The following is a 25,478-nucleotide window of genomic DNA, read 5'->3' as shown; positions in this document are numbered from 1 at the left end:
GTCACGTGAGAGAAGCGAGCGCGCTCACTGGTCCGTCTTCCATGGGGCGGAGTCCGTCGCTTGCCGTACCGGCGGCACCTTGGAGCAAAACACAACGGCGCCGGCCACCCGATTTCGGGGAGTACTGGCACCATTAACTCCCCTCATCCGTCAAACGCCGGCGCGACGGAGACTACGGAGGAGGGAAAAAGCGGCTATGAGAACAGTAGTCGGGCGCCACCACGGCGGGGCGAAAGATGGAGGCGAAACGAAGTGGCGTCCGTGTGCTGCGCGATGACAGTGCACGTTAAAGATCCCTAGGTGGTCAAAATTACTCTGGAGCCCTTCACTAAGACACCCTTCTTTCTGCTTTCACTCCCACGTTCCTCCCATCCATGGCGGCGCGGTTGAGGTGTATACAGAACAAGCGTGACATACTGGGCCTTCCCTTTCCTGTGAACCGATTATTATTCAAGGGTCTCCTCCCCATTCAACCATTGGGGTTGACCGATTCTCGCCAAATATGCCCTTGGACCTCTCAGCGTGTGAAAACACTTGGTGCGGCAGCTGAAAAGTTCATCGCGCGGGATTATACTAGCGGCGTCATGAGGGTCAGTCAATACGATCAATAGGGCACCTGCCGCTTTGTTATGAAGTTGTATCCCACCATATTGTGAAGCTTTCGTCTTAAATGTGAAAGTTCATAAATGTCAGCCTTGAAGTTTAATTCATCGTTTGCCTAGTTAAATTTTCCAAGAAATGAAAGGCGTGATAACTGTCTCACTCCTCAAGGGACACCTAACCTGCACTTCGAAGAAGTCCGGAAAAAGGAATGTAAAAGCGAGCAGCCATATTGGAGAGCTCTGGATTTTGACTGGGAAAAGCATTTTTTTAACGCTGCGTGGTTTCCAGCCTCGTATACGTTTGATGTCAAAGGATGCAAATATATTGGAACCTGAACCAGCGGAAGCTCTAATATCCACACTTACACCATAATGCTAAGATGGCGGTGCCTCGTCTTCAGAAGGGCACTAACTTTGCGATGTACCAGCTGGGCCACAACAAGCACAGTTAACCCCTAATCTGCGACAAATTGAATAAACGCCATTTCCTGGTTTCATACTCCATATTTCATTGCAACATTTTGTCACGAGACAGTCTAAGACAAAAGGATCACAAATCTTATGTAATTGAACACTTCGATAAACACTATTGTATTTGCAGCATACGGTAGAAATTATTAGTCTTATCAGCCCAGCAAGCTGGTTGTGTACCCCAGTTATGATGCTCTACCCGTCTCTAAAAACACATAATTCTCTTTTATTCCACTATGTCCGCAGTGTGGCTATTCCCGACTCCACAAGAGTGCGCGTCGAGTCTTTCAGCTCGTCGCAGTCGACCCGGATGCAGCGATGATATCTGAAGTCCACGATATACCTTTGCAGCGTGAAACTGAGTTGTCACGCAGCGTCAGTTGAAAATAGAAACCCTGTGTGTAATAACGCCAATCCAACTTGCAGGTGCACGCGCCTCTTAGCCTGTTTGAGACAACATATGCGGCAATGCAACGCGTGCACCACGACGAGATCTCGGTTGTGCGAAGTTGCTTTACTTCATGCGCAGGCTGGTGCGGAGGTGCCCGGTGAGGATGAGCGCTGCATCCTGGAATGATATCTTGTGACGCACGTTAATTTACTTTTGTTTTTGCAAGGAGACGCTCCTCCAATTTTCCTTTTTTTTTTTTTTGCTTGCTGCGCGTATGCCTCACGTCATTGGACAGGTGATTTACGGTTGGTGCGAATATGTTTTAATTGAGCTGACGAAAATAAGGAAAAATATGTCAGTAAACTTTATTTTTAGATCTAATTTATGCAAAACGAATCAAATTTGTATTATCAGAAAGTTCATCTTAACTGAGCTCCATCTTAGTGAGATTATACCATAGTATTAGGCAACGAAGCAACAAATCAATTGCAGCCGGCTTCACTACTGGAGTTCTCGGGGGTGTCGCTCCATGTCCCTTTCTTCTATGTAATTTTCTGGCTCACACAAGTGCTTTTATCCACAAGAATGGCACACTTTCAACAACATGACGCTGATCTCTCAGTCTACCCAGAACTGGTATTTCTTTTAGCCTCTTTGAGAACACAGGTCCCTAAAAACTGCAAAGCTTGAAACAAGGGGCGCAGTGACAAACATAAAAAAACATCATTAACTGCAGCTGTGACATAACCCTTTGAAGTCATTAGAAAGAGACAGCATAACCATACAGTTTGCAACACGAGCACTGTGAAAAAACTTAAATTTCCTCTCAGCATGGTGCACTGAGCTAAGTACAAAAAAAAGTGCCCCGTGTACTTTTGGCAGTTCTATGCAAGAAGTGGCTGAGAGGACTTGCACCATTTTCCAAGACAGCCATGTCCTGGAAATCCTGCACACAGCCATACGTTCACAGAAAAATGACTAATCTAAATGCTTACACAAGGACCAGCAACAAAGACAAACACAATGACACATCAGTGTAGTGATGCCACTCTTTTAGTGCACGACAGTACAACATTCTTGCAGTCCACATTGCACATGCACAGCCTTGTCACAAAGAAGTGCTGCCCGTGGAAAATCCGTAGCTGCTTCATGTGGCGCTAGTCATGAAAAGTGCAGAAAAGCACCTGTGATCTAAACCACGAAATGAGTGTGAAGAGAGAGAGGACCTAGCAGATGACAAGGATCTCAAAGCACTACTGCCGCTATGCCATCGAATGAGCCCTCGGCAGGGCAGCAGTGAGTTATGTCTACTGTAGCACTTGTCAGTAATTGCACATGACTGACTGTTATTTCTCGCACTGACACGTGGAAGTGTGATATGTGTGCTTCTACAAAGCGAGCGGAGGCATATTTACATTGAGTGCAAATAGGATGCATCATTGCTGGTGAAACCACACTCACACTCACAAGCACTCAGATTTGATCATTTAAACAAAGTTCACCCATGAAAATACACAGCCAGTCATTCCCTTCTTTAAGAGCACTATGTTGTCTCGCAATCTGACTCTCAAATCCACTCGCCACCTAAAAGGAGGGAGATGTGCATGTAGAAATAAAATAAAAACAAATGAAAGAGCAGAACAAGTGAAGACACAATACGACATAGTGAAAGCACCACAAAAAGGTAATTTTCCTGAGTTCATTTGCAATAATTAATGAAGCTTACATGCACACTCAGAAAACATTGCCCAATGTTCCGTGACGGGAGATCAAAACACAAAGGAACTGAACGAAGGCATGCTCAGCCAGTTTTGTGAAAGCTTCAGCAATGGGGTGTTGGGTGGAGAACTACAAGCTCAAATATTCTTCCCTCTGTGCAAACACCAAACAAAAACATGAAAGCTCAAACGCATCACAAGCTAGGTCACAGATCAAACATGAAAACTACAACAGTATTGAACTAAACACAAAAATCAAACCTTTTTGTCACGTACATAATAGGTTCATAATTCAGATGGCAAGCAATTATGGCATCTTTTTTCTCCTTGAATAACATTGTAGATCTTGATGATAGCTACCACATTCTAAGCTGTGGTCAGGAATGTGTAAGATATCAGTAACCCATTCTCTCATTTAGTACTTTAACAATCTAAATAATCTTAATTAAAACAAACCATTTCGCATCTTGAAGATAACATTTCAAACAGCGTCATGCCTACTAGAATAACAAAAATTTGAATGAATGGAGATGAAGCGTTCTATTAGAGACACCTTATTGCATAGTCTTATCTACGCGGCATAGGCGTTAATATAGTAATTATAATTTATAAATATTATGTGTAATATATCCTCCATTCATCACCACATAGAAGCAAAAGCATTCACATTTTGACAAATTAAGGTTGCATTGAAGCACCATCAGGCTGCTGGCCAACAGTGCATGTATCGCAAGCACACATCACATATAGCACTTTTACACAATAACGTCTCTGACTAACAATGTTAAAAAACGTCAATAAAATTGCAGTGCTCCGTTATATTATATATACAGTAGAGCTGTTTTATATCATCACTAGATGTTCACTTCTCTGTGTTAAGAAAGCAAAGCCATTGCCCTAGATGCAATATTATTCAACAGCTACCTTGACAAGCACCATACAGCCAGGAAAGTCAATGAGACAGCGTGACGTGACTATTTGGTAAAAAAAAAATAAAAAATTCAGGAGCAAAATACTCCACTTAATTTCTAAATAAAAAAAGTCATTTGAGAAATCGCTCCAGAAGATAATGCATTATGCAGCAACAATTTCATAACACAGGACCTAACTAGCACTTATAAAACATTCTAAGAGACATTTGAGGTGAAAAATAGATTTGGCTGGGCCATGACATGGAACTGCACACAGTTTTGCCTGATAGGCAACTACTACTGCGCGCGCAATGGCAAATGCCAGTGTCTATAAGGCAGGTCGCTGTTTCTCCTACAAAGCTTGTTAACCGGGAAAAATTGAGATAACAGTGACTACTACCACAGTCCAAATGAACTGAAAAGGAGGATTCTGCGCATCTTTGTCATCCTCAGCCTAGCATCAATTTCACGACACAACACATACTCTGACAACTCAGTACATGTATTCTTACTGACGCAGTGTAGTAACCGGTGTGCAGTAGACCACAAGTTGGTCAATGCCGAGAGCCTGAGGATGACGCACCTCATCCGAGGCTTGTCAGGGGACACCAATGGGAAAGGAAGGAGAGGAAAGACTCAAGTGTCTTTCCCAGCTGTTTCCCTCTGCACGAGCATGCGCACGAGCACACACACGTGCAGGCAGGCATGTCATACACAAGCTGCATATTTGGAGTCCGTCCATCGAGGCTCATTGCAGCTGGCATTCTATGATCACAGACGTCTAAGCAGCTATCCGCCATGGCAGCCGTCCAGCACCAGCACCTACAATGGATTGAGAAAACACACAAACATTTGCAGCAAGATTGCAAGTTCAAGTGGTTGGTTGCCTTCACGCCTCTAAGCATTAGAAGAGTGCTACATAAGAGGCGCAATGGGGCAAGCATCTCTCCCAAGAAACCGTTCTATAAAGAAGCTCTAAGAGCATACATACACACAAAAAAAAATCAGAAAAAAGTGCATGCATAAGGCGAAGCTGAACCACATGGACCATAGACATGCATTGATTTTGACACCAGTACCCCTTTTGGCTGGCTTCGCCGCTCAGCTCTCGAGCACGCTGGCCACAACACTGTAGCATATGACAGGAGTGTTTTGCGGAGGAAGCGCATGCAAGAAGACCAACGGATTTTGCAATGGGTGCTTTTTTGGTCAATGAAAACTGCTTGGCGCTTTCTTTATTATTTTTTTTCTTGGTCTTGTGGAATGAGTGGCATGTCAATGCTGTCAACTACATTTAGCGCACTGCCAAATAGTTTTAAACGCCACGCTACGGTGGCGCAGCGGTTATGGCACTCAATTGCTGTACCCAAGGGTGTGGGATTTGAATCCCGGCCTCGGCGGCCGCATTTCGATGGAGGCAAAAAGCAAGGCGCCCGTGTGCTGTGTGATGTTAGTGCACGTTAAAGAACCCCATTGCTCGAAATTTCTGGAGCCCTCCACTACGGCGTCTCTCACAAACTGAGTTGCTTTGGAATATAACCCCATAAACCAAACCAAGCCAAATGGTATACTTAGTGTGAAATGGCAGTTAGGATTATTGGATGTCTTGCTATTTCCTGTTCTAGGGAAATTTGACTTGATAAGAAAAAGATATGAAATACATGTGCTCTATGACAGCTTCCAAGGGGAATGGCTATTCCGTTATATCCAATACTTTGTTATAAACCATTTCATTATAGCTGTGAGGCTTGACAGTAGTACCAAGAAGGTATACTAGGCTAAATGTTCAAATAAAGTGAGTGGTTTGAACGTACCCCCCCCCCCCCAACCTGTGCATGTGCACGCACACACACACACACGCACACAGTGAAAGAAACCTCTGCATATGAAGGAAGCGCGGTAATAGAACTTGACAGCTTGCACTGAATGAAAGGAATTTAGATGCCGGTCTACTCCTACAAAGGGCTGCACAGGAAATAACGTCTCTCAGTTGTGATTAATTGCCCACAGAATGAAGATACTAAGGTGACCATTATTTTGCTCACAAAAGACAAAATAAAAAAAGATGCTCATTAGAGACCTATTACTAATATGGCCAGGTCGCATTATGCAGAAAGAATGCATGTTGAAAGTAGTTTTCAAATTAAAATATTTTAGTTATTTTATGGCACGTTTATAAGCTGGTAAGATTTTAACATGCTGCGTCAATTAGAGCACACAAAAAATTTGTAAACCTCGATTGAAAAATACTATCTGCTTCCAACACTGTATGCTTTTATAATTTAGTAGAATGCTGCAAAAAGGTATTGATCTCCCTGCTGCAGATGCTGAGATGTACACTTGTAAACTTGCAAACAGTAAAAAAAATATGCTTTGAGAAAATGATGAAGACCGAAAAGAGATGAGGTACACATTGCAATTACAGTATATTGGAATTAAGGTTAATATTTGATCCACAAAATGGAAAACTTCTATATAGATGAAATTTGTAATCGAAAATGCCATTTCCAAAACATATATCTTTTTTTGCAACTTTTTGGTTTCAAGGATCCCTATACCATGTGAAGTAGAACCTTGATGATTTGTTCTCAGTTCATATGATTTTTTTATTCATATGCTCAAAATCAAAAGTGGTAAAAATCTCCCAGAATTAAATTATTTTTGCTCCCATTTGATATGTTCCTGGATAATACGATACATGGATAATACAAGGAGGATGTGCCCAAAAACAATGAGGAAGCAATGCCAACTCGCCAGTGTCGTTAACAAACCCGATGTACGTATTGCTAGGTCTCTACCACATTAAGGACAACAAAAGCGTGGACAATATTCTGCAATAACTAAAACAAGGAGCTACCCATAGCTTATGCCAAGAAATGTCGATACAACAGAACCCCGCTACAGTAAACTTGGTCATATACATTGAAAACTCTAATATAATGAAGTGATGAAATCCCAATTCATCTTCCATAAACAACTGAACATATTTTCCCTCTTATAGTAAATACTACATTTTTGATAAAAATCGGTTCTAGTAAAGCGCGTCAGACCACAGTGACCTACCTCTTACAAAATGACATTGCCGCATGCATGCTTCCCAGAAATGCGAGGCAAATTTTTATTAAAAAAAAAAAAAAAAAAACAAGGATAATAAACACTAGTAGTAGTGTTCTTCAAATGGGTTTACCACCAGGCTCACCAGCTTTGTGAAGAAGCCAACCTTACATAGGCATTGGAGCCATGAGGGAAAGCATGCGGCGTATAGGGAAAGAAGAAGAGCTTGAAAGATGGCGGTGCAGTCCGTTTAGAAAGTAAAAGAGAATAAATGTGCAGTGAGAAATAGAAAAAGGCAGAAACGACTAACATTTACAGCATTGTGCAGCACAGAGCATGAGGCAGCGGTGGAAAGAAGTGGAGACGCCGCACATCTACACAATGTTCATGCAAGTCATTAGTTTTTACTTGAAACGAAATTTAGTTGCACTTTTAGCCGCGCTGCATTCATGCTAAAGAGCTACTTCCACAAGATGTAAGCAAAGAAAAAAAGGAATCTTATAACTGAAATAAAAAAAACTGCACAAACAGATGATAAGAGAGGGATGGAAAGTATTTCAGAGTGTTTTTTTCATAAAGCAACACGGCATGTTTAGTAAGTAGCCACTAGTTAACAGACAGCATCTTTAGGGCCATGTCATCACCAACAACTGACACAGTGAAGAGCACAGTGTAAGAATGGAAAGGTGTACCCTGCCGACAAATGGCGATGCAGAAAAGCGGGCACGTGTTGCTGTCATCTGCTTGCAATGAACGTGCCATTGAAAGTAAGTTTTGGTTGGTATTTTGACTGCATTCTGTCTGCATTTTGATTGTGGGGGAGTATAGTGTAGTCACCGGCGCTTCGGTGCTTTCATAATAGGGCAAAAGCGCTTTGCTCCGCATTGCAGGACAGGCTAGTCGTGCAAAGAAAGGTTGTCGCTGTTTTCGGCACCAAAGAACAAAGACTGTTCGAAGATGTGGAGAAAGGCTACCCACGTAAGAACTGTTCGCTGCAACCTTCAGACTTTTTATGTGAGAAGCATTTCGAGCCTCATCTCGTGTCAAAAACGTGGCAAGACAGGTGACCACCATATGTACTACTCAACTGTACATTCACCGCGGCGACCATATCTTGTGAAAGATGCAGTGTCGGCCATTTTCCATGACTGTCCTGCACACCAATCGAAAGTCAGGAAGGAACGAAAAAAGGGTTGCCAAAAGGCACGATATTCTGCTGCCAAATTAATGTCGTGCTTTCCCCAAGCCACTCGACAGTCCTCAAGACCGATCTAATTTCCGTGATGTTTGTCTTCTAGGTCGTATGTGTGTTTCTTTGTCCGTCAGTGACACCGGTGTTAGGCAGATTGACGAATTACAGATGACTTATCAATACAGACATCCACTTTTTATCAGCCTTGTGGCAAGCTAATTGTTGGGCATTCCAAATGCTTAGAGCATGCTAAATAACCTGAAGATCATGGGAACAACCGGTAAATACTAAAAATTATTGGAAAGTATGCATTTTTTTTTACTTACTCATTTTGGTTAAGCTTTGTATTTAAACAAGTTGTTCTCATTGCTTCTTAATGTATACGTCCCCAATATTACAGCATTTTCTTGCTAAATGCTACTGCCTGCCAATTTACTTCGCTGTTTCTAACTTCAAAAGTGGACGCAGTTGTGTGGCGCCATCTGGTCGAGCACCGAAACTGCGAAGGGCTCTGTGCCACCTGCGGAGCACTCGTTGAGACACCTCACTCTTCTTAAGCTGTGGTAAAGACCCTGGTATAGAAAAGATTTTTGCCAGTCTGAGTGACTTTACTTAAAGGGATGCTAATGTGTACAACCTTATCCAACAAAAACATTTTTCAAAATCAGACAGCTTTGATTAATAGATGTTCCCAGAAAATATGCCTTTCACCTGCATTTTAAAAATATATACATATATAACGATGAGGTTCAAACTTGACGTGGATATTTTGTAAATCTAGAAGAAAAAAGGGGCTGGCAATAACACAAAACTTAAATCATAATGCTAATAAAAAGTAGCTGTAGGCATGCTTCCCACTTATTCTGGCACACTTTTCGGTTCTGTAAATTTAAGGTAGAAAAATGCTACCAGGTCCCTGCTTTACTAGGACTCCTCTGCACATGATATGAGGCCCAATAAAGCAAAAACGAATATGCAGTCACCGAACGAAAATAGACCAGAGCTAGAGTGGGAAGCCCACTCACGTTTTGGCAAGGCTGAGAGCTGCTATTAGTTGACTGCTTGATCACACATAATGAAGAAGCGTCCGCTTTTCATCATCGTCATCATCATCTTCATTGACGTAGACCTGCCGCCAGTCCTGGGGAGTCACTCTGAGGCAGCGCCACTCACAAAAGTCAGCCAAGTTCTTCAGAGGCCCCATGCTAGGGAAGAAAACACAATGTGTTTTCCTCATATCACGCTACTCCAAAACATGCAAAAAATGCAGCTTCAATATTTATGGCCACGAAACAATAAATAACCCAGAAAAACTGAAGCAGGGCACAAAGTAAAGGTACACTCTTGTATGACGGGTTGACACTTCGAGAGGTTTGGCCAGCAAAGGCAATATTCCTCAATGCATGCTAGTGCCAGAGGCCCAGTTGCAAGCTGCAGCTTCAAGTTATGGAAGCATTGTGAAATCAATACCGCTTTACAAGAAATGCAAAGAAGAAGCTTTAAAGAATGCAACCTGCGGGCCCAACTGAGCGTAAGGCCACAAAAGTATGAGCATACTCATCACAGAGGTGCAGCAAAGTTCTCCATAGCCATCCTTCTCTCCGATGGAATCATTGACAATTCCCACTGAAACAAGCTACCCTGTATTTTTCTTCCTTACTACCTACTAAGCTCAAACACTAAAGAACTGTTTTTTAACAGTGACGAATTCCCCACGAATTTTCAGACAAATGCAGCTTCTGTTGTCGAGGTGATGCCAGCAAATTACTTGGTGTGTGAAAATGCTGGTTCAACCATATTAACTTGTCTCCTCAGTTCCTTTCTTCCTCCTTGACTCCTTGCCACTCAACTGGCAATACACCCCCTCATATTGGAGTAAATGCATTAATTGATTTCATTAACCTCGCTGTTCACTTAAAATTTTCTTTAGTGTGTGCAACATCAAGACAGCGAGTACCAAAATTGCCTCAGTTAGGGGGCAGTGTAATCAGTCCGTATCAGGATCATCCTACATGCAATCGCCTGCTGTTCAAGTACATCAAGAGTGTGTTCAAATTTTGCATTTGTTTTTTTTTTTTTTTTGAAGAAGAAAGTTTGTTTATTCATTAAAAAGCGGTACTATTACATAAATCACACAGAAGGAGGTCCCAGAGCTCAAGGCTGTATCGGGACCTCCTGCATTAATTGTAATATTGCGACTGTTGGCCTATTCTTTTGCAATCGTAGCTCTGAAAAGAGCTGCACACAGAGACGAAAAAGATGATACTCACTTAAAAGGGCTGATAACACGTCCAGAACTGCTTCGTTTAAAGTGTTGATACCGATGGCAGTTCATGCGCTCATTGGTGGTCATGGCTAGCCACACCATCTGCAATTGGTTCACACTGGTTTGAGAATAATGTACTTGAGCACGTCCTTAACAAGACACTTGCTTAGGGATTTTATTTTATTTTGCTAGAGAAAAAAAAACATTGAAATTAAAATCTCATTTTCTGCCTGCACTGCAAGGATTCGGTGACAATTTAAAAAAATGACATACTATACTCTCAACAGGTCTTTAAATGAAAACCATTTTGCCATCCGCCCGCCCTACTTGTATAATATAATAGCCCTGCAGTCGGCAACCATCTGTCATCTTTATGATTTATCTGACGCCAAATGTGTCACACTGTCAAGACTGGCGCTGGTAATTTTCGTGTTTCCTCCACAGCTAACATTGTAGTGAAAGACAATACAACTCAAGGCCTCTACAAACACATTATAAGCACCCCGATTTAAATAAAATTTTCCATAGTGACTGCCAGAAAACAGGGCCTCGTGAAGTGAGCAAGTAACTTTTGGAATAGCACACAATGGCTTTTGCGACCTCCAGTTACAGGACATATTTGACGCATAAGCATTAACATCCTGCCAAAGCAAAACATTGTTTGCCCCTTTGTGACTGGCTGGGAGCAGCTGGACATCCACTGCAAGAACAGCATGAGACCTAAAGCAGCTGAGCTCCTCTGAGTGAAACAGGCACCACTAAGATAATGACTACCATGGCTCACTCAAATTAAGCAAATAGGACAGCCCAGTTTCCAGACAAATCTTGTTCACAGTTTGGACCTCCTTGCTAGTTCTGAGGAAAGGAAAGACACCTAACTGGCTCACTTCGTTAGGTGGACCCCCAAAATACCTAGCAATTGAAGCCTTCAGCAGGCAGTTCTTTCTTTAAATATGCTACCATTAGATGCCACAGTGAGTTTAGGCTCTGTACCTGTATGGTAAATGTCAGCTTTGCTGCTTGGGGAGAGGGGAACAGCCGGCACTGAGGGACGTGACCTTGAAAGAATAAAATACTACGGCTACAACTGTGCCGAGACTGAATTTTGATACTGTGGCTGTGCAAACAGATCCACTTTGCTGACCACTGCATGAGAGCACTGTGCTATCACTTCAGCTGATCTACCACTCTCTCACGCTGTGCATCACTGCATGTCGCAGTTTTCTTCCATCAGTGCGCAATGGATATTCAAGCATACTGCTGTTAAGGCGCATCAGCAGTCCCAAAATTTTATACTATGCTACTACTAAGGGTCCCAGCTAGAAATGTTGCCAATTTTCGCCCGAAGCTCTAGCTTCGAAACAAAAGCGAAATGAAACGCGCCGCATTACCGCACATACTTTGCATTTGGCCGACTTACCTATATCGGGTGCAATTTCTTTTCTCTCAAGGTGCCCGACAAAATGAACCAGCTACATGCCTCTCCCTTCCTAAAAGCCCAGTGGAACCTCTCAACTGCAAACAAGGCTCGACTTGTAGTATGTGAAATTAAATTTTTTTGTTTCAGCAAGTTCTGCCATTTTACACTCATATCTACCCTCTGTGCTGAGATAAATCCTTTGCCCTTTTTCATGCATGCAGGAAAGCTGCTTCAGCATAGCTGCCCAGTACGAGTGCCTCTTCAGTCACAAATAAGTCTCAGTAAATGTTACTGACGGTGCCAGCTTCATCCAGCACAACAGACACCAGAGCTCACCTGGTACAGTTGACAGACCAGCAGGCAGGTGACCCAGGCGCTGTGCAGGAGCGTGTTGAACGCCACCCAGCTGATCCAACCGCTCTCCGAGAGGGCAGCCCACAGAGTGCGCTCATGGGTCTCCTTGTTCTCACTCAGCCGCACACTCCAGACTGGGAGGGTGGAGAACAGGGTAACACAGTTGCGTCTACATTGTGAATGGTCTGCTGGTACCTTGAACATGCCCAATCAGCCAAGAAATCAAAACAAGGCATTAAAGACAGAGCCATCGAAGGTGTGCAGTTCTCTTTCGCCTGACAGCGTTCTGCTGATTATGTTTACAAGCAACAGTGTTTGGTGCTCCTCACATGAGAAATACGCATCTCCCACACTACTGCTGGTTTCATTTTTTTGTCGGTTGTGCCAATCACGTGTCTGTTTTTATGTACGATAAGAATTTTGCTTAATTTATTTCAGTGCAGAAAAAATAACAGTTTATTTCAAATTTTTACCGTAATCATCATCACACTGTGCTCACTGTGATGGCTGCTGACAAATTACAATGATATCTAAAATTTCATATTGTGATTGTTAGTACTACGAATCGAAAAGTTTCAGTAGTGCTGCACACCCAAAGGCTGCCTGTGCTGTATTAAACATCCCATGACATGAAGAGCACAAGATTGCAATGTGAAATAAACAGCATTAATATATGATAAAATACTCTTCAAAACAACTTCTTCAGCATCATACCTCACAAATCTGTCCATTAACCTGATCATATTTCTCTCATTAAAGACTGCCAATGCAGGTTTCAACTTTACCTGGTCGTGTAATGGTAGTAACTGCATAGAATGTCAAAATATGCACACCTTGGCCATGAAACAATGTCCACACAAAGCTGTAAGTAAGAGGTGTACCCTACACCAAAGCAACAGCACTTAGTACGACGTCTGACTACTGTGCCAGAGTACCCCTGTTCAATCCCGACCGCTGTTGGCTGCCTTTCGTTTCGAAGGGGTCCATGTGCTGTGCCATGTCAGAGCATGTTAAAGATCCCCAGGTGGTCGAAATTACTCCCTAGCCCTCCACTAGGGCTCCACTTTCTCTCTTTCCACTTTCACTTTCACTTCCACCTTCCTCTATTTCCTTATGGTGTGGTTCAGGTGTCCATAGAGCCAAGTGTGACAGATACTGTGCCTTTCTTTTCTTGTGAACCAATTATTATTACTAATTATTATTATTCAGTAAAATCACAAACTACATGGTCTCATATGACCTATCCTTGACAGTGCTTACTCCCACGCTTATGCAGCCCCTTTCACTAAGAACACAATAAAATGATTGCAACCCTGTAGTTTGCCAGTGTGCGCACCTTGCTTTGAGCCAGGGGTATCTATAAAAGCAACATTGATGTATTTTAACCCAGTTAAAGGAAGTTCAACATCCTTACTAAAGTCCCTTTCATCCCAACCCCTGGATCAAGGTCAAGGCACTGATGGCGAAATGCCCAGTGTTTGGAGAGCATGCACCTAAACAATTGCAGAAAAAAAATATTTGCAGGCTAGCCCGCCTTACATCTAGATTAACACACTACAGAAATGCACGCGTGTTGCTTGAAGTTATGATTCCATGCATATGCAATGAACCACACGAAGAAGGTTGTAAGGTGGCACTAAAGAAACCTTTGTGTACTGTTTTCATCACGCCACTTGTAAGCACCCTGTGGAAGCAGCCGCCTGTTATCATCTTGATGCAAGCATTTGTTCCTGGCTTGTTTCACTATCCAATCGTTTCATATGTCACACACGGGGTACGTCTCGTGGATGCATGTAGTGAGGATGATATACCATTGGCAGAGGCATATTTATAGACATTTTGTCCATGAGGCGAGGCAACCAGGTATATAGGAACAATCCCAGAAGAACACAGACAAAGCCGTAGCAAACGCTTGCAAGTGCAAGCAAGAACACAAGCAAGAGAGGCTGCAAAAGCACGTTCGAACACAAAAAATAATGCATCACAAAGAAAAACGCTCTGCGCAATTCGTAACGAAAAGGAAATGTTTCAAGGAGTTTCTTTTTGGTCATTTTGCAAGGATATTGTGCAGACATTTTTAAATGAATAAAATTTTTCTCGCGTATGGCATCTCAGATGTGACTGTGCTGTGAGGTTCCTCCCATTTGCATCACACATTTACTAGGTTCCCCACTCATTCAGCTTGAACCAACGAGAACTTATGGCCTACGGGTGGCATGCCTGTCATCTCGCTACATGAAGCTCTTGGGCTTCAATTCCTCCCTTCACCTAAATTAGCCCAATTTTCTTTGCAGCTCAATTACCTTCCTCTGGCGACAGGAACTTCCCTGAAAAATTTGGCATCAATCCAAATATTTCTGACTTGTTCCTGAACTTATACAGCCCAGATGACACAGGCATTTTCCTCACGATATGGACGGACAGACAGATGGACAAAGGAAGGTGGTAATGTAGCCATTAAATGCATTCCTGCATTAATTTCTAAATCCTATTTCTGCAGGATCTACTACCCCAGTCAGCATCAGTCAACGCTGCAGAGACGGACAAAGAAGGGTGCACTTACACGAGAAGCAGCCGTACCAAGACCATCCCAACATGACCAGAAGGAAGATCAAATAGTTGACAAAGTAGACATGATTCCCAGCTCCTGTACAAGGGACACAAAAGCAATGGCAGGGTTCCTCAGGAAGCGAAAGGCACCAAGATTGAGAAAGGTTACGCCCAGAAAAAAAAAAGGCAAAGTTAGGCCTTACATCTGCTACTGCAGGTCTAGATCAGCATTAACTAGGATTGCTTCGAAATTAAAATACTTATGCTTGCTGTCAGCGCAATAAAAACTGCAGTCACTACAGTCCTCACTGCGAATCAAAATCGACCCAAAAGTTTGTGAGGTGTCTGCAGGGACATTGAGGGCAAATTGAAGTTGGCCTATTCTGGTAGACTAATATTGCAGTTGAATGGCGAAAATAATGAAGGCCATAAATACTAGTGGCACAATTTCGGCATTTTATTTAGAGGCTCAGCATCTATTTTGCAAGACTGCACGGCAGAAAGAGAGCCCTTTCCAGAGCATGTTTAGGCTCCCTGAGGCTAATAAACCTCAGGAACGCTGCGCTAAGAGAACGCCTAGCGTGCTAATAAAAACAACCAGGCCTGCTGCACATGAGTGAATTATCAGCAAAGTGCTGCTGGTTTATCTTGATGGTCACATAGTATCTGACACACCTCAGCAGTAAACACTACATACTAACAACACCACCTCTATTGCACTGCAGTTAACCCATGTCTTTGCAAAAAATTCCTTCTGCCTTTGACTCTCATTTTTTAAGTTCATTTTGTTATTTCAATGACAATGCAATGGCCGCTCTCCATAACATAGCCTGTACGAGGGGCACTGTACTTAACTTTTTGAGGCTTTTTGACATAGATGTATGGAAATGATCTTTTGTTTGAAATCTCAAGCTACACTGACAATACATGCCCACTAGAATTTGCTGCCGCCTCCCAGAATTACAAAAGAGCCTTACAAAAGTGTTAGTGCTATCTTCTGACAAAGAAAAACAAAACAAAACAAATTTTCACCTCAGTGCTTCGCACAGCTGAAGGTGATGCACCTGCACAGTTTTGGTTTGTGTATGTGCATTGTCAGGTCTAGCAGATGCACATGAAAGTTGATTTTTTTTACCTTGACTGGCACTCTCCTTGGTTCATTACTACTGATGTTCATAGGGTGCTGTCACACTCTGTTTTGTTTCCTTCAAGCTGTTCACATACCTGGGGAAAGTTGAAGTATGGCCGCTCATGCCATCTTCTCTTCTGCTAGCGACCACTATGGATCTTACAACTTGGATTGCATACAAATTACCAAGTTTGAATCGCAAGGCAGATAGCTTGTCCTTGGACATGAACCTGTGTGCCAGGACTATTCTATAATGAACAAATACTACTGACTATTTTAGCTGTTTTAAATGACGCTGCAACTAAAACAGTGTTCCTGATTTTTTTTTTTCCTTTTTTGCAGCGAAAGCTACACTGCGATAGATTTTCAAGACCTCAGGTGGCGGCAGCTACGTCGTGAAGAGGTGTAGCTATAGTCTCCTCAGCCTGCCATAACATTTGAATTCACGTTACCCCTATGCCACGAGTAAAAGCTGCCAACTCGGGTCGCTCCTTTCATATGGGAGGGTATTATCAAAATCAGCCTGCCAGAACCGTTTGCTTCTCGTTACCCCTATGACACGCAGTCGTAGGTGTAACGACTGCGTGTCATACCCTTAAAGGATGAGCTTAAGTGTCCCCAATAATGTAGCAGGCAAAAAAAGCTTCCGCCGTTGCTTTCGCAATTGAACTAGGGTTAACCAGAGCTAAACCACAACAAGTTTTTTTATTGCTCTTACACCTTTCCCTAAAACCAGAATTAAATATCCGATGCTGGAGGAAAGTTTCTTTTTCTAAAGATATGACCCAAGAGTTAAACCCTGTGGATTTAGTCACCTCTGATGTAAAAGCACAAAGCCTTGTTATGGTTTAAGGTCCCTGAAATGCTATTTGCAGTAATATTCTAATACAAGAAATCCACAGAGGTGGTCCTTATGAGTATTCGAGTCAAATTTGAAAGCTTTGCGTGGGGCGTATAATTTACAAATTATTTTTAAAAAGTGCCCCTGCCGACCGATTGGGGTGACACATCTCCTCGTGCACTACGCGCAAACCTCCCATGTGACGTCTTTGGACGCTCCCAAGTCATTCAGGAGGGCCGGAGTGGGATGGGGCGCCGTCGCGACTTGTTTACATCTTTTCTTTTGTTGCGCGCCGACGTAAGCAGAGTTGAGGGGGAGAGGAGGCGCATCATTTTCGGTCGCCCATATCTTCAGTGCAACTAAAGGTAGCGTAAAATTTTTTCGTTGCGATAACGACTCACAAGATACTTATTGCTCTTTTGCATGATCTGGTTTTCGTAAATAGCTTTTCGTGGGCGCATCACATTAGTTTAAACGCATGTAAAACACATGCTTGCACATGTTGGTAAAGTCAAAGGCAGAACCGATAAAGTAACACAAGGACACATGGACAAAGTGTTTTCTTCTCACCAACACAGTTGTTGACCCAGGGGCAGTGGTGGTCAAACCGGGCCACGCACAGGTTGCACACAGAGCAGTGCTTAGACCGCAGAGGCCTGCGCACCAGGCAGGTGCTGCAGAACACGGCCGGGTCAAAGCCGTCCCGCTCAGCCAACTCCACTATGGTCTGCACAGGCGCCATATGGAGAAGAATCAGTACTGACGACCTTGCAGAGAGCAAAAGTGGACACAAAACACTTTGCACTGTATAGGGTTCCTTCTGAGAGAGATTCCATGAGGTGGCCATTTGTCTAAAGAGGATGGGGGGAAAGAGAAGTGCTTTTATTCTTAGGTTTGGTCTAGAAATCTGGGCTTCTTACAAATGTGAAAATTATGTAGGGAGAGTACAATTTCATTGTAAAAAATTGTGGGGGTTTAAGTGTGACATGAACCTTGTGATATGAGCGAAAGCTGAGTTAAGCATTGTTACACATGGATTCACAGTTTGAATTAAGGGGACGATCAAGCTTCCCCTTTAGAGTAGCCGCTTTTTCAATTAACATTTTTTTTTCTTTTTTGGTCACAGGAAAGGAAAGGCACAGTATCTGTCAAGCTTCTCTAGAAACCGCGCCTTAAGGGGAGGGAGGAAAGTGGGAGTGAAAGTGGAAAGAGTGAAGGAGATCTCATAGCGGAGGCCTCCGGATTAATTTTGGACACCTGGGGGCCTTTAACGTTTGCTTCATCGCCCAGCCCAGAGACACTGCCTCTCCGTTTTGCCCCCGTTGAAATGCAGCCACTGCCAGTAATAATTTTCCTAATAATAATTGGTTCACAGGAAAAGAACGGCACAGTATCTGCCGCACTTGTCCTGTGGACACCGGAACCCTGCCATAAAGGAAGGGAGGAAGGTGGGAGTGAAAGCGGATAACCAGGTCAAGGTCGCACCACCTTTTTACAGGTCAAGAGGCCGGACAGGTTCACCTTAGGTGATACATTGCGCAGTAAAGCTTTTGCTTCAAAACTATGATAATAAGAGCAGTTCCTTGCTAGTATTAGGCTCTGTACAGAACTGAACAGAAAAAAATATATATATGCATATGTCCTGCGTGTAAAAAACATCTTGAATGTTGTGCAATGGTTCTCAACATTTTCTAGAGCAGCCATCTGCAAGGCAGCAGCCAGGAGGGAGACCAGCTACGACACATAGGCACTCCTGCACTGTTGTTACGCATGCTTTGATATTCTGATCAATCAAAGTCGGGAAACTCATCTAAGCCAAAAGGAACACAAAAAAATGTGAATGAGAGAAACAAAATCCTCGAAGCGAACAAGCACCACGGCATCTTGTTCATCAGTGACTACACAGAGGAAGTGCGAGCAGCCTCTGCTTTATCATTCTCATGAGGTCCAGAAATGCACTATCAGAAAAGGCCTCTAGTGATGCAAAAAGTTATGCAACCTTCGCATTTCTTCACTCGTTGACAAAATACAATAGACCGCCGTCTTCGCAGACAAGTTGAACATGTAAATTAAGTTGAAACTACTAAGGTAGTCATGCATATCAATCACAAGCTGAGTGTTCATTGTGGTATAAATTGTACATGAACCAGCAATGTGAGCATCCATAACATCCTGCAGGTTTCTGGGTACACAGTGCGTAAGAAATAAACGAGGCTACCGCTTGTCCCCAGCAAGTTTCATAACCCATCATTTGTAGTCGGAACATAACATCTACCACTGTTCATTCTGTACTAAAAAAAAAGAGAGAGTGGAAGCAAACACCTTGGCACTCAAAACAGGAGCAGTGGAACAGACAAAACCGCTCTTTGTGTGAAATTGACCGCATACATGCACCACTATGAAAAAAGGAAAAGATTTCTTTTTATTTAGTGTCAAAATAATGGTACTTTATTTGAAAAAAACAAAAACAAAAAACAGTTAAAAAACATCTCAGATGCTCTCAACTCGAACATTTTACGTATGTTTTATTATAGCGTTTATTGCCTCAGGACAGCAAAGAATTTGCAGAAGGAAAAAAGGGGGTACTATTCAATGAACAAAAAAGGTTGGCGAATCTAATAAAGACCAAGAAGGAACGACAATATGCCACATGCACCTAAGCAGTATATGATGACGGGTGGCGAGAGAGCATATGTGCAAAGTCACCAGCACCTAATCGACTCCTGAGAGCTTCTCTGAAAAGCGCATTGTTGGCCGCGTGACACGGTGACAACTCCATTAAGGAGGAACTCCTTGACGGTCCTTTTTGGGAAGGAAGTTTTTGAGAGAGTTGTGAATGTCTGTGTAGCACAGGTATAAATTATGTAACAGGATGTACAACATCCAAGTCTCAATTATCACAAGCCAATTTCCAAGAAAACTGATGCCGAATGACAACTGATGAGGAGGAATAAAAAAAAAAAAAGAAAAGTGGCTCCTTTGCTTACCCTAAACTTTTGTTCTGTGTTGGCGCTGATAATGCCGGGGTCTGCCCGCCACGACTTGTAAAACGAGTAGAACAGCGGCACAGACGAGATCGCAAAGCCAGCATTCACCCAGAAAGTGCCGACATCTTCAATCACAAGTCAAGGGTCGGCAGACAAAAAGTGGACAAAAAGGAAAAGACAAGCCACATTATCTACAGAACAGCTCAACCCTTATTTCGCAAGATATGAGTCCACAATGGAAATGCCACTGCGGTTTGAGGAAGCCTCGCTGAAGGTTCTGGTTGTCATAAATGCAAAACTTTACGACGCAAGCATGTGACAATGTGTAACCACTTCCTTCAGCAGCCTTCTTCACTTGGCAAATCTGCTGCGTATGCCTCGAAAAGCAGTGAACAATGCTTTTTTTTTTCTGAATGCACTTGTATGGCCAAGGGGCAAGAAAAGAAGGCAAAACAGTTGCAATAATGACAAGGATACAAGGCCATAAATCTGTCACCCACGTGATGTACATCCAGAACTTTGTGGCAAGGTACACAGCCATAGGGAGGACATTCAAGATGCGCTCATCAAATAATAACCTGGAAGAAAGGGGAGAACAAATGATTACGAGAACCAACAAAAGAACTAACAATCAAGTCAGATGTGAAAAAAAGAAAAGAATCTCAAGTTGTGCCGATAAGATGTATGTGATATGCTGCGGGTTGTACCTACAGACCCTATATTAGTGTACGCAAAACAAGAAACAATGCTTTACACTGACACTCTCTCATTAAAGAATTTGTCTGCACCCTCCTAGCATCATACTCACAACATACTTTAACTGGTATTATATGCACTCCACTTAATTTCACAAAATAGCTGGACAGCCTCTTCCACATTATGGTGCTTTTCAGACTAAAAAAACCATTTTGAAAAAAATAGAGATATGGTGACGTCACAACCATCATTAGACGGTTGAAACTAAAACCGAAATTCCACCAGAAAAAAAAAACTTTAAAAATTATCGAGCTGGCGTAGGCATCTCCAAGTCATGACTAAGGTATGCTATTTTCTTGCATATTGTTCTCAAAAAAAAAAAAAAAAAAAAGAAAGAAAAAAAAATCTTGCACGCAAATCAACGCCCACAATCTCCACATAGACGGCAACAGCACCGTGGACATTTATGCAAAAGCAATAACACAGGTTGTTGAGACAATTGCAGGGGTGGAAGCAGGCTCAAGCATTTTGGAGCAGCTTTGGAGCAATGAAACAAGAGTTTTAGAGCATTTGAATTGTTTTGGAGCAGGTTTCTAAGGTCAAATGCCTCTGATAATTGTAGTAATTGTAGTTTTCTCTTTCTGACAGAAAATATGAACTGTCCAATCTGATTCCTTTTTATGCAAGTTCAATGCCTCTCCAACTTTTCACTCATTTCTGACAAGACAAACGGCCAACAACTTGAACAGACTAGCAGCAAACGTAACGTGAACATCTAGTGTGACCTAAACCATTTGCCTATTCTGACTTGACAGATTCAAATGTTGAGTTTACCACTTCAATGCACTCAAGCAATGCCACTAATTTGGAGCTCAAATTAATTGGAATGACATTTTTGCTCTGTATCTTGTGCATATCCTTTTTGATCCTATGCCTGTGCTGATAAATTCCTGAGCAGTGGTTAGTAGTGCCTTCAGGAAATATAGATGGCACTGAAGGGTAGCCTTTTCATCATTTAGCATTTTTACTTCACTACCTCCTGCCAATAGTTCTATCATTTTCTGCTTGATCAATGCTGGGGCTCATTTTTAAAATCTTGGCAATAGGCCCTGTATGGCTTTCCAACACTCTTGAGAAGCTTCCTAGTGAGTGACATCTTCGGAGTACCAACACTAAACGATTCAAGTATGATTTTGTCTACCGTAGGCCCGACAAGCTTGTTACTGACAAATGAGCTCGATGAGTGCCTGCTTGTTCTTAGAGCAGTGCCATTAGAATAACTCATGCGGTTTTTCCAGCCAGAAAAGTATCCTTCCAAACGGCTCACAGCAGTTTTTGCCTATCTACTTCACTTGCTGCTCTCGCTTCTCTCTCCACCAGCGATTCAAAAGGCTGAGAGGTGGTATTACATCACATGCACAGTGCATTTTTTTTTTTTTGCAATTATCTCGAATCGCCAGTGGCTCATACTAAATTTACTTGCGAACAAATATTTATTATGCCTCATGCTTCTTTCTCTTACGAAAATTTCATTTGTATTAAGCTCTTTGCCACTGGTGAAAAGACATTGTTCTCGTGCTCTGCTACATTTAATGGCAGAACATCAAAACAGCCAGTTTGGAGCAGTTTTGGAGCAATATTGCGGTTTGGAGCAGGGTGGAAGCAGGGAAAGCAATTTGGAGCAGAATGGAGCAAATGGAGCAGCACTTCCACCCCTGCGATTGGCGTTTTCAAGCACAGAGCACAGAAGCCTTTTGTCATAATGTTTTTCGCTGCACTGCAGAAGCACATGGTATCTGACTAAAAATATCTATACAGGGCATAATGTGACCAGCCTTGTACGTTACAGAAAATAAGTAACCAATTGCAAATACAATTAACACATTTCAAAACTGACTAGCGCAGTCAGTTAACAGCCCCAGAAAAGTAACCGACATTTGCAGAACAGTAATTGGTTACTTTAATTTATAATCGATTACTGAGTCACTTTTGGTCGAACTTTATTGCCATAACACAAACTCGCTCAAACTACAATAAACTAGTGCGGCTTGCTTGAACTTTTTTTGCATGCAGCTGATTTTCAACAGGAGTTGTTTTCCAAAGCTATCATCACAAATTTTGCAACGTTTCCTTGTGAAGGCATCAGCTGCTAAACTGAACACTACTACATGTAAGCGCTAAAGAATGGAGTGGTAATATACCATTTGAGCATCTGAACCCAGAGACAAATCCCAAAACCTGGCCATGGTGTCCGCTTCTCGACGGAGGTGAAAAGCAGGGCGCCCATGTATTGTGCGACATCAGTGCAGATTAAAAGACACCAGGTGGTCAAAATTTGCCTAGCCCTCCACTTACAGCATCTCTCATAGCCTGAATTTGTTTGGGATGTTAAGCACTATAAACCAAACCAAACACCTCCTGTAAAACTCCGCGCTTCATCGCTGGTGCTGTGAAAGGGCACTGCAGATAAGGTCGCTAAAAAGCTGAAAAATCATGTCGTTTCTTCTTTTTTTTTTTTGAATGGCAGAAGTGGCTTTTCGTATGGAAACATAGCAAGGCTGCTTGAATCCTTCAGAAGAAAGCTGGTGGAGCTCCTGACATCGTCCTTCACTAGACAGCCATTTTCTCTCAGGTCGAAGAATTGCAACAATAGCCAGCAAAAGCTACACGAAGAGTGGAGACAGCGGAGAATGCAACCTGCCAGGCAGCCATGCGCACCGTCTTGCAGACTAACAGTCTGATGCAATCAGATCCCCACAGATACTTCGCACCTTGTAGGCTTTTCTGCGCTGACTGGTAACCAATAACCAAAAAATATTAATAGAATGACCTGAAATGTTACTGTCTAAAAAGTAATTAATTGATTACAAAATTACTCAACAATGTACAAGTAATCAATTACGTACAACTCTGAAGTGAACTAAGATCTCTCAACGGGAATAAGATTGTAGAACCTCACTATAGTAAACTCTGATATATAGTAAAAACTTGGATAAAGTAAAATGTAAAATAAAGCTGAAATCCAAGTTCATCTGCCATAGATAACTGTGCATTCTTTTCCTGCTTACAGTAAAGACATTTTAATAAGTTTTCTGGAGACAGTGACATACTTTTCACGAAATAACATCGCGGCATGTGTGTAGCGAGGCAGATTTTTCTTTTTTGAAGAAAAACAAAAATAAAATGAAATGGCACTTTCTTTTTTTTTTTAGATGGCTTTACCACCAGGTTTATCAACTTGAGGAGAAGCCAGCTTTACGAGGGCCTTGGAGCTTTGAGGCAAAGCATACAGCGTGTCGGAGAAAAAAATAAAAGTGAAGCTGGCTACGAACATGGAAAGAAGGCGATGTGAACTGTTGAGAAAGTAAAAGAGAGCAAAAGTGCACCGAGAAGTAGGGAAGTGAAGAAACAGTCAAAAGTTTGCAGCATTTGGCAACGCAAAGCACAGCAGTGAAAAGAAGTGGAATTGTGGCTCATGCTGTTTTGATGCGCTTGACTGTGTCGGGCGCATTTCTCAAATATTGCTTCTTAAATGACAGAAACAGCAGAAGGCGATGCTGTTGTTCGTGCAATGTTTGGTTTTCACACAAAATCATCAAAGACACTTTGCATTTGAAGCCATGTTGCATTAATGTTAAAGCTGTACTTCCACAAGATGTAAACATAATATATGACAATTGAAAAAAAAAAAATCAAATTAAGAGACAGTAACAGAAGAATGGAAGGTATTTAAAAGTGTTTGTTCTTTAAACCAACAAGATGTGTTTAGTAAGTAGCGCCATTTAATTACCAGACAGCCTCTTCAGGACCATGCTATAACCAATAACTAATATAGTAAAGGTTTTTGCCGGACCGAGTGTCTACTACAGAGGTGTTCTACTGTAAAAGTGAGCAACGATGAAAAAACAGCCTTCTAATGAAAAGCTTTGAGATCACTGTGGCAGCCCACATTAGAGAAATGCGAAAATATCTTTATCACTAATTCTGCTATCATTAATTTTTTCAACACTAATTTCCTTGTCACTAATTTCCTTATCACTAAATTTCTTAAAACTGATTTCCTTATCACTAATTTTCTCCTCAGTACTTTTGTCATCACTAATTTTATCTTTACTAATTTCCTTATCACAAACTTCTGTATTACTAATTTTTCTCTTTACAACATACTACTTTGCCTCACTAAACTGTTTCTAATTATGACATAACTACTACATCACACTAAGTTGTTTTTCATTACGACATACTACTACACTACACTAATGGTCTCTCATTACTCATTCAACGTTCGTATACGCAGTCGTGGCATCACTTTTTGTGTCCATGATTTGGCTTCATCAACATAGCCTATTAAAGCTTTAGCATTAATAACAGCTTTTTACCATCACCACTACCAATACATAATAACACTGCAATTCAACCTTAAGTGACAACACATCTTTCCTTACAGCAAAACAGCTATAATATGTGCCTAACACACAGCTAGGTGGTTCTTGTTTTGTCGTATGACTGTAGGTTTCAAAAGCGTGCATCTCTTGTGGTCAAGGACTCAAGCAGATATGGTAGAATACCACTTGAACAAGCGTCATTTAAACGAAGCATTCAGTTGTACTAACTTTTTTAAATCCCTCCCTCGAAGCTAAATTGAACGCTATGTAAACGCCCTTCACTTGAATGAAATTCAGTATATTGCTCATTTCAATTCTTCGAACATTTTCAACAAGCACAACCAGCACCTTTTGTTTCATTCTTTTTTTTTTTAAGTTGAGAACCACACTTCATTACCACGTGACAAAAACTGCCATCATTTAGCTTTAAACTGAACTGCCTATCCAAAGAGGCTCGTAGCCAGCAGAAACCATAGCTGCCTTTACACGCTCAATTGGCTTCACAGCCATA

The 25,478-nt window shown here is 42.1% G+C and overlaps 1 protein-coding gene across 2 annotated transcripts in view; it reads right to left on the bottom strand.

Moving 5' to 3' along the window:
- Positions 1-2,495: 2,495 nt before the first annotated feature.
- The window catches only part of LOC146190590 (palmitoyltransferase ZDHHC17-like), a 30,674-nt gene continuing 7,691 nt past the window's right edge, over positions 2,496-25,478 (bottom strand). For both annotated transcript variants that reach the window (XM_084600983.1, XM_084600982.1), the window contains exons 9-16: positions 20,364-20,464; positions 19,887-20,011; positions 17,470-17,626; positions 14,943-15,026; positions 12,362-12,513; positions 10,610-10,707; positions 9,365-9,544; positions 2,496-4,915 (exon numbers count right to left, since the gene is read on the bottom strand). In XM_084600983.1, the coding sequence (XP_084457109.1) occupies positions 9,406-9,544; positions 10,610-10,707; positions 12,362-12,513; positions 14,943-15,026; positions 17,470-17,626; positions 19,887-20,011; positions 20,364-20,464 (856 nt within the window). In that variant the 3' untranslated portion in view covers positions 2,496-4,915; positions 9,365-9,405. The remainder of the gene's footprint in view (positions 4,916-9,364; positions 9,545-10,609; positions 10,708-12,361; positions 12,514-14,942; positions 15,027-17,469; positions 17,627-19,886; positions 20,012-20,363; positions 20,465-25,478) is intronic.

Source organism: Amblyomma maculatum, chromosome 4 (assembly GCF_055883805.1).
Source record: "Amblyomma maculatum isolate TAMU_Amacu chromosome 4, ASM5588380v1, whole genome shotgun sequence".
Classification (NCBI taxonomy): Eukaryota; Metazoa; Arthropoda; class Arachnida; order Ixodida; family Ixodidae; genus Amblyomma; species Amblyomma maculatum.
This window is presented reverse-complemented; position numbering and strand designations above follow the sequence as displayed.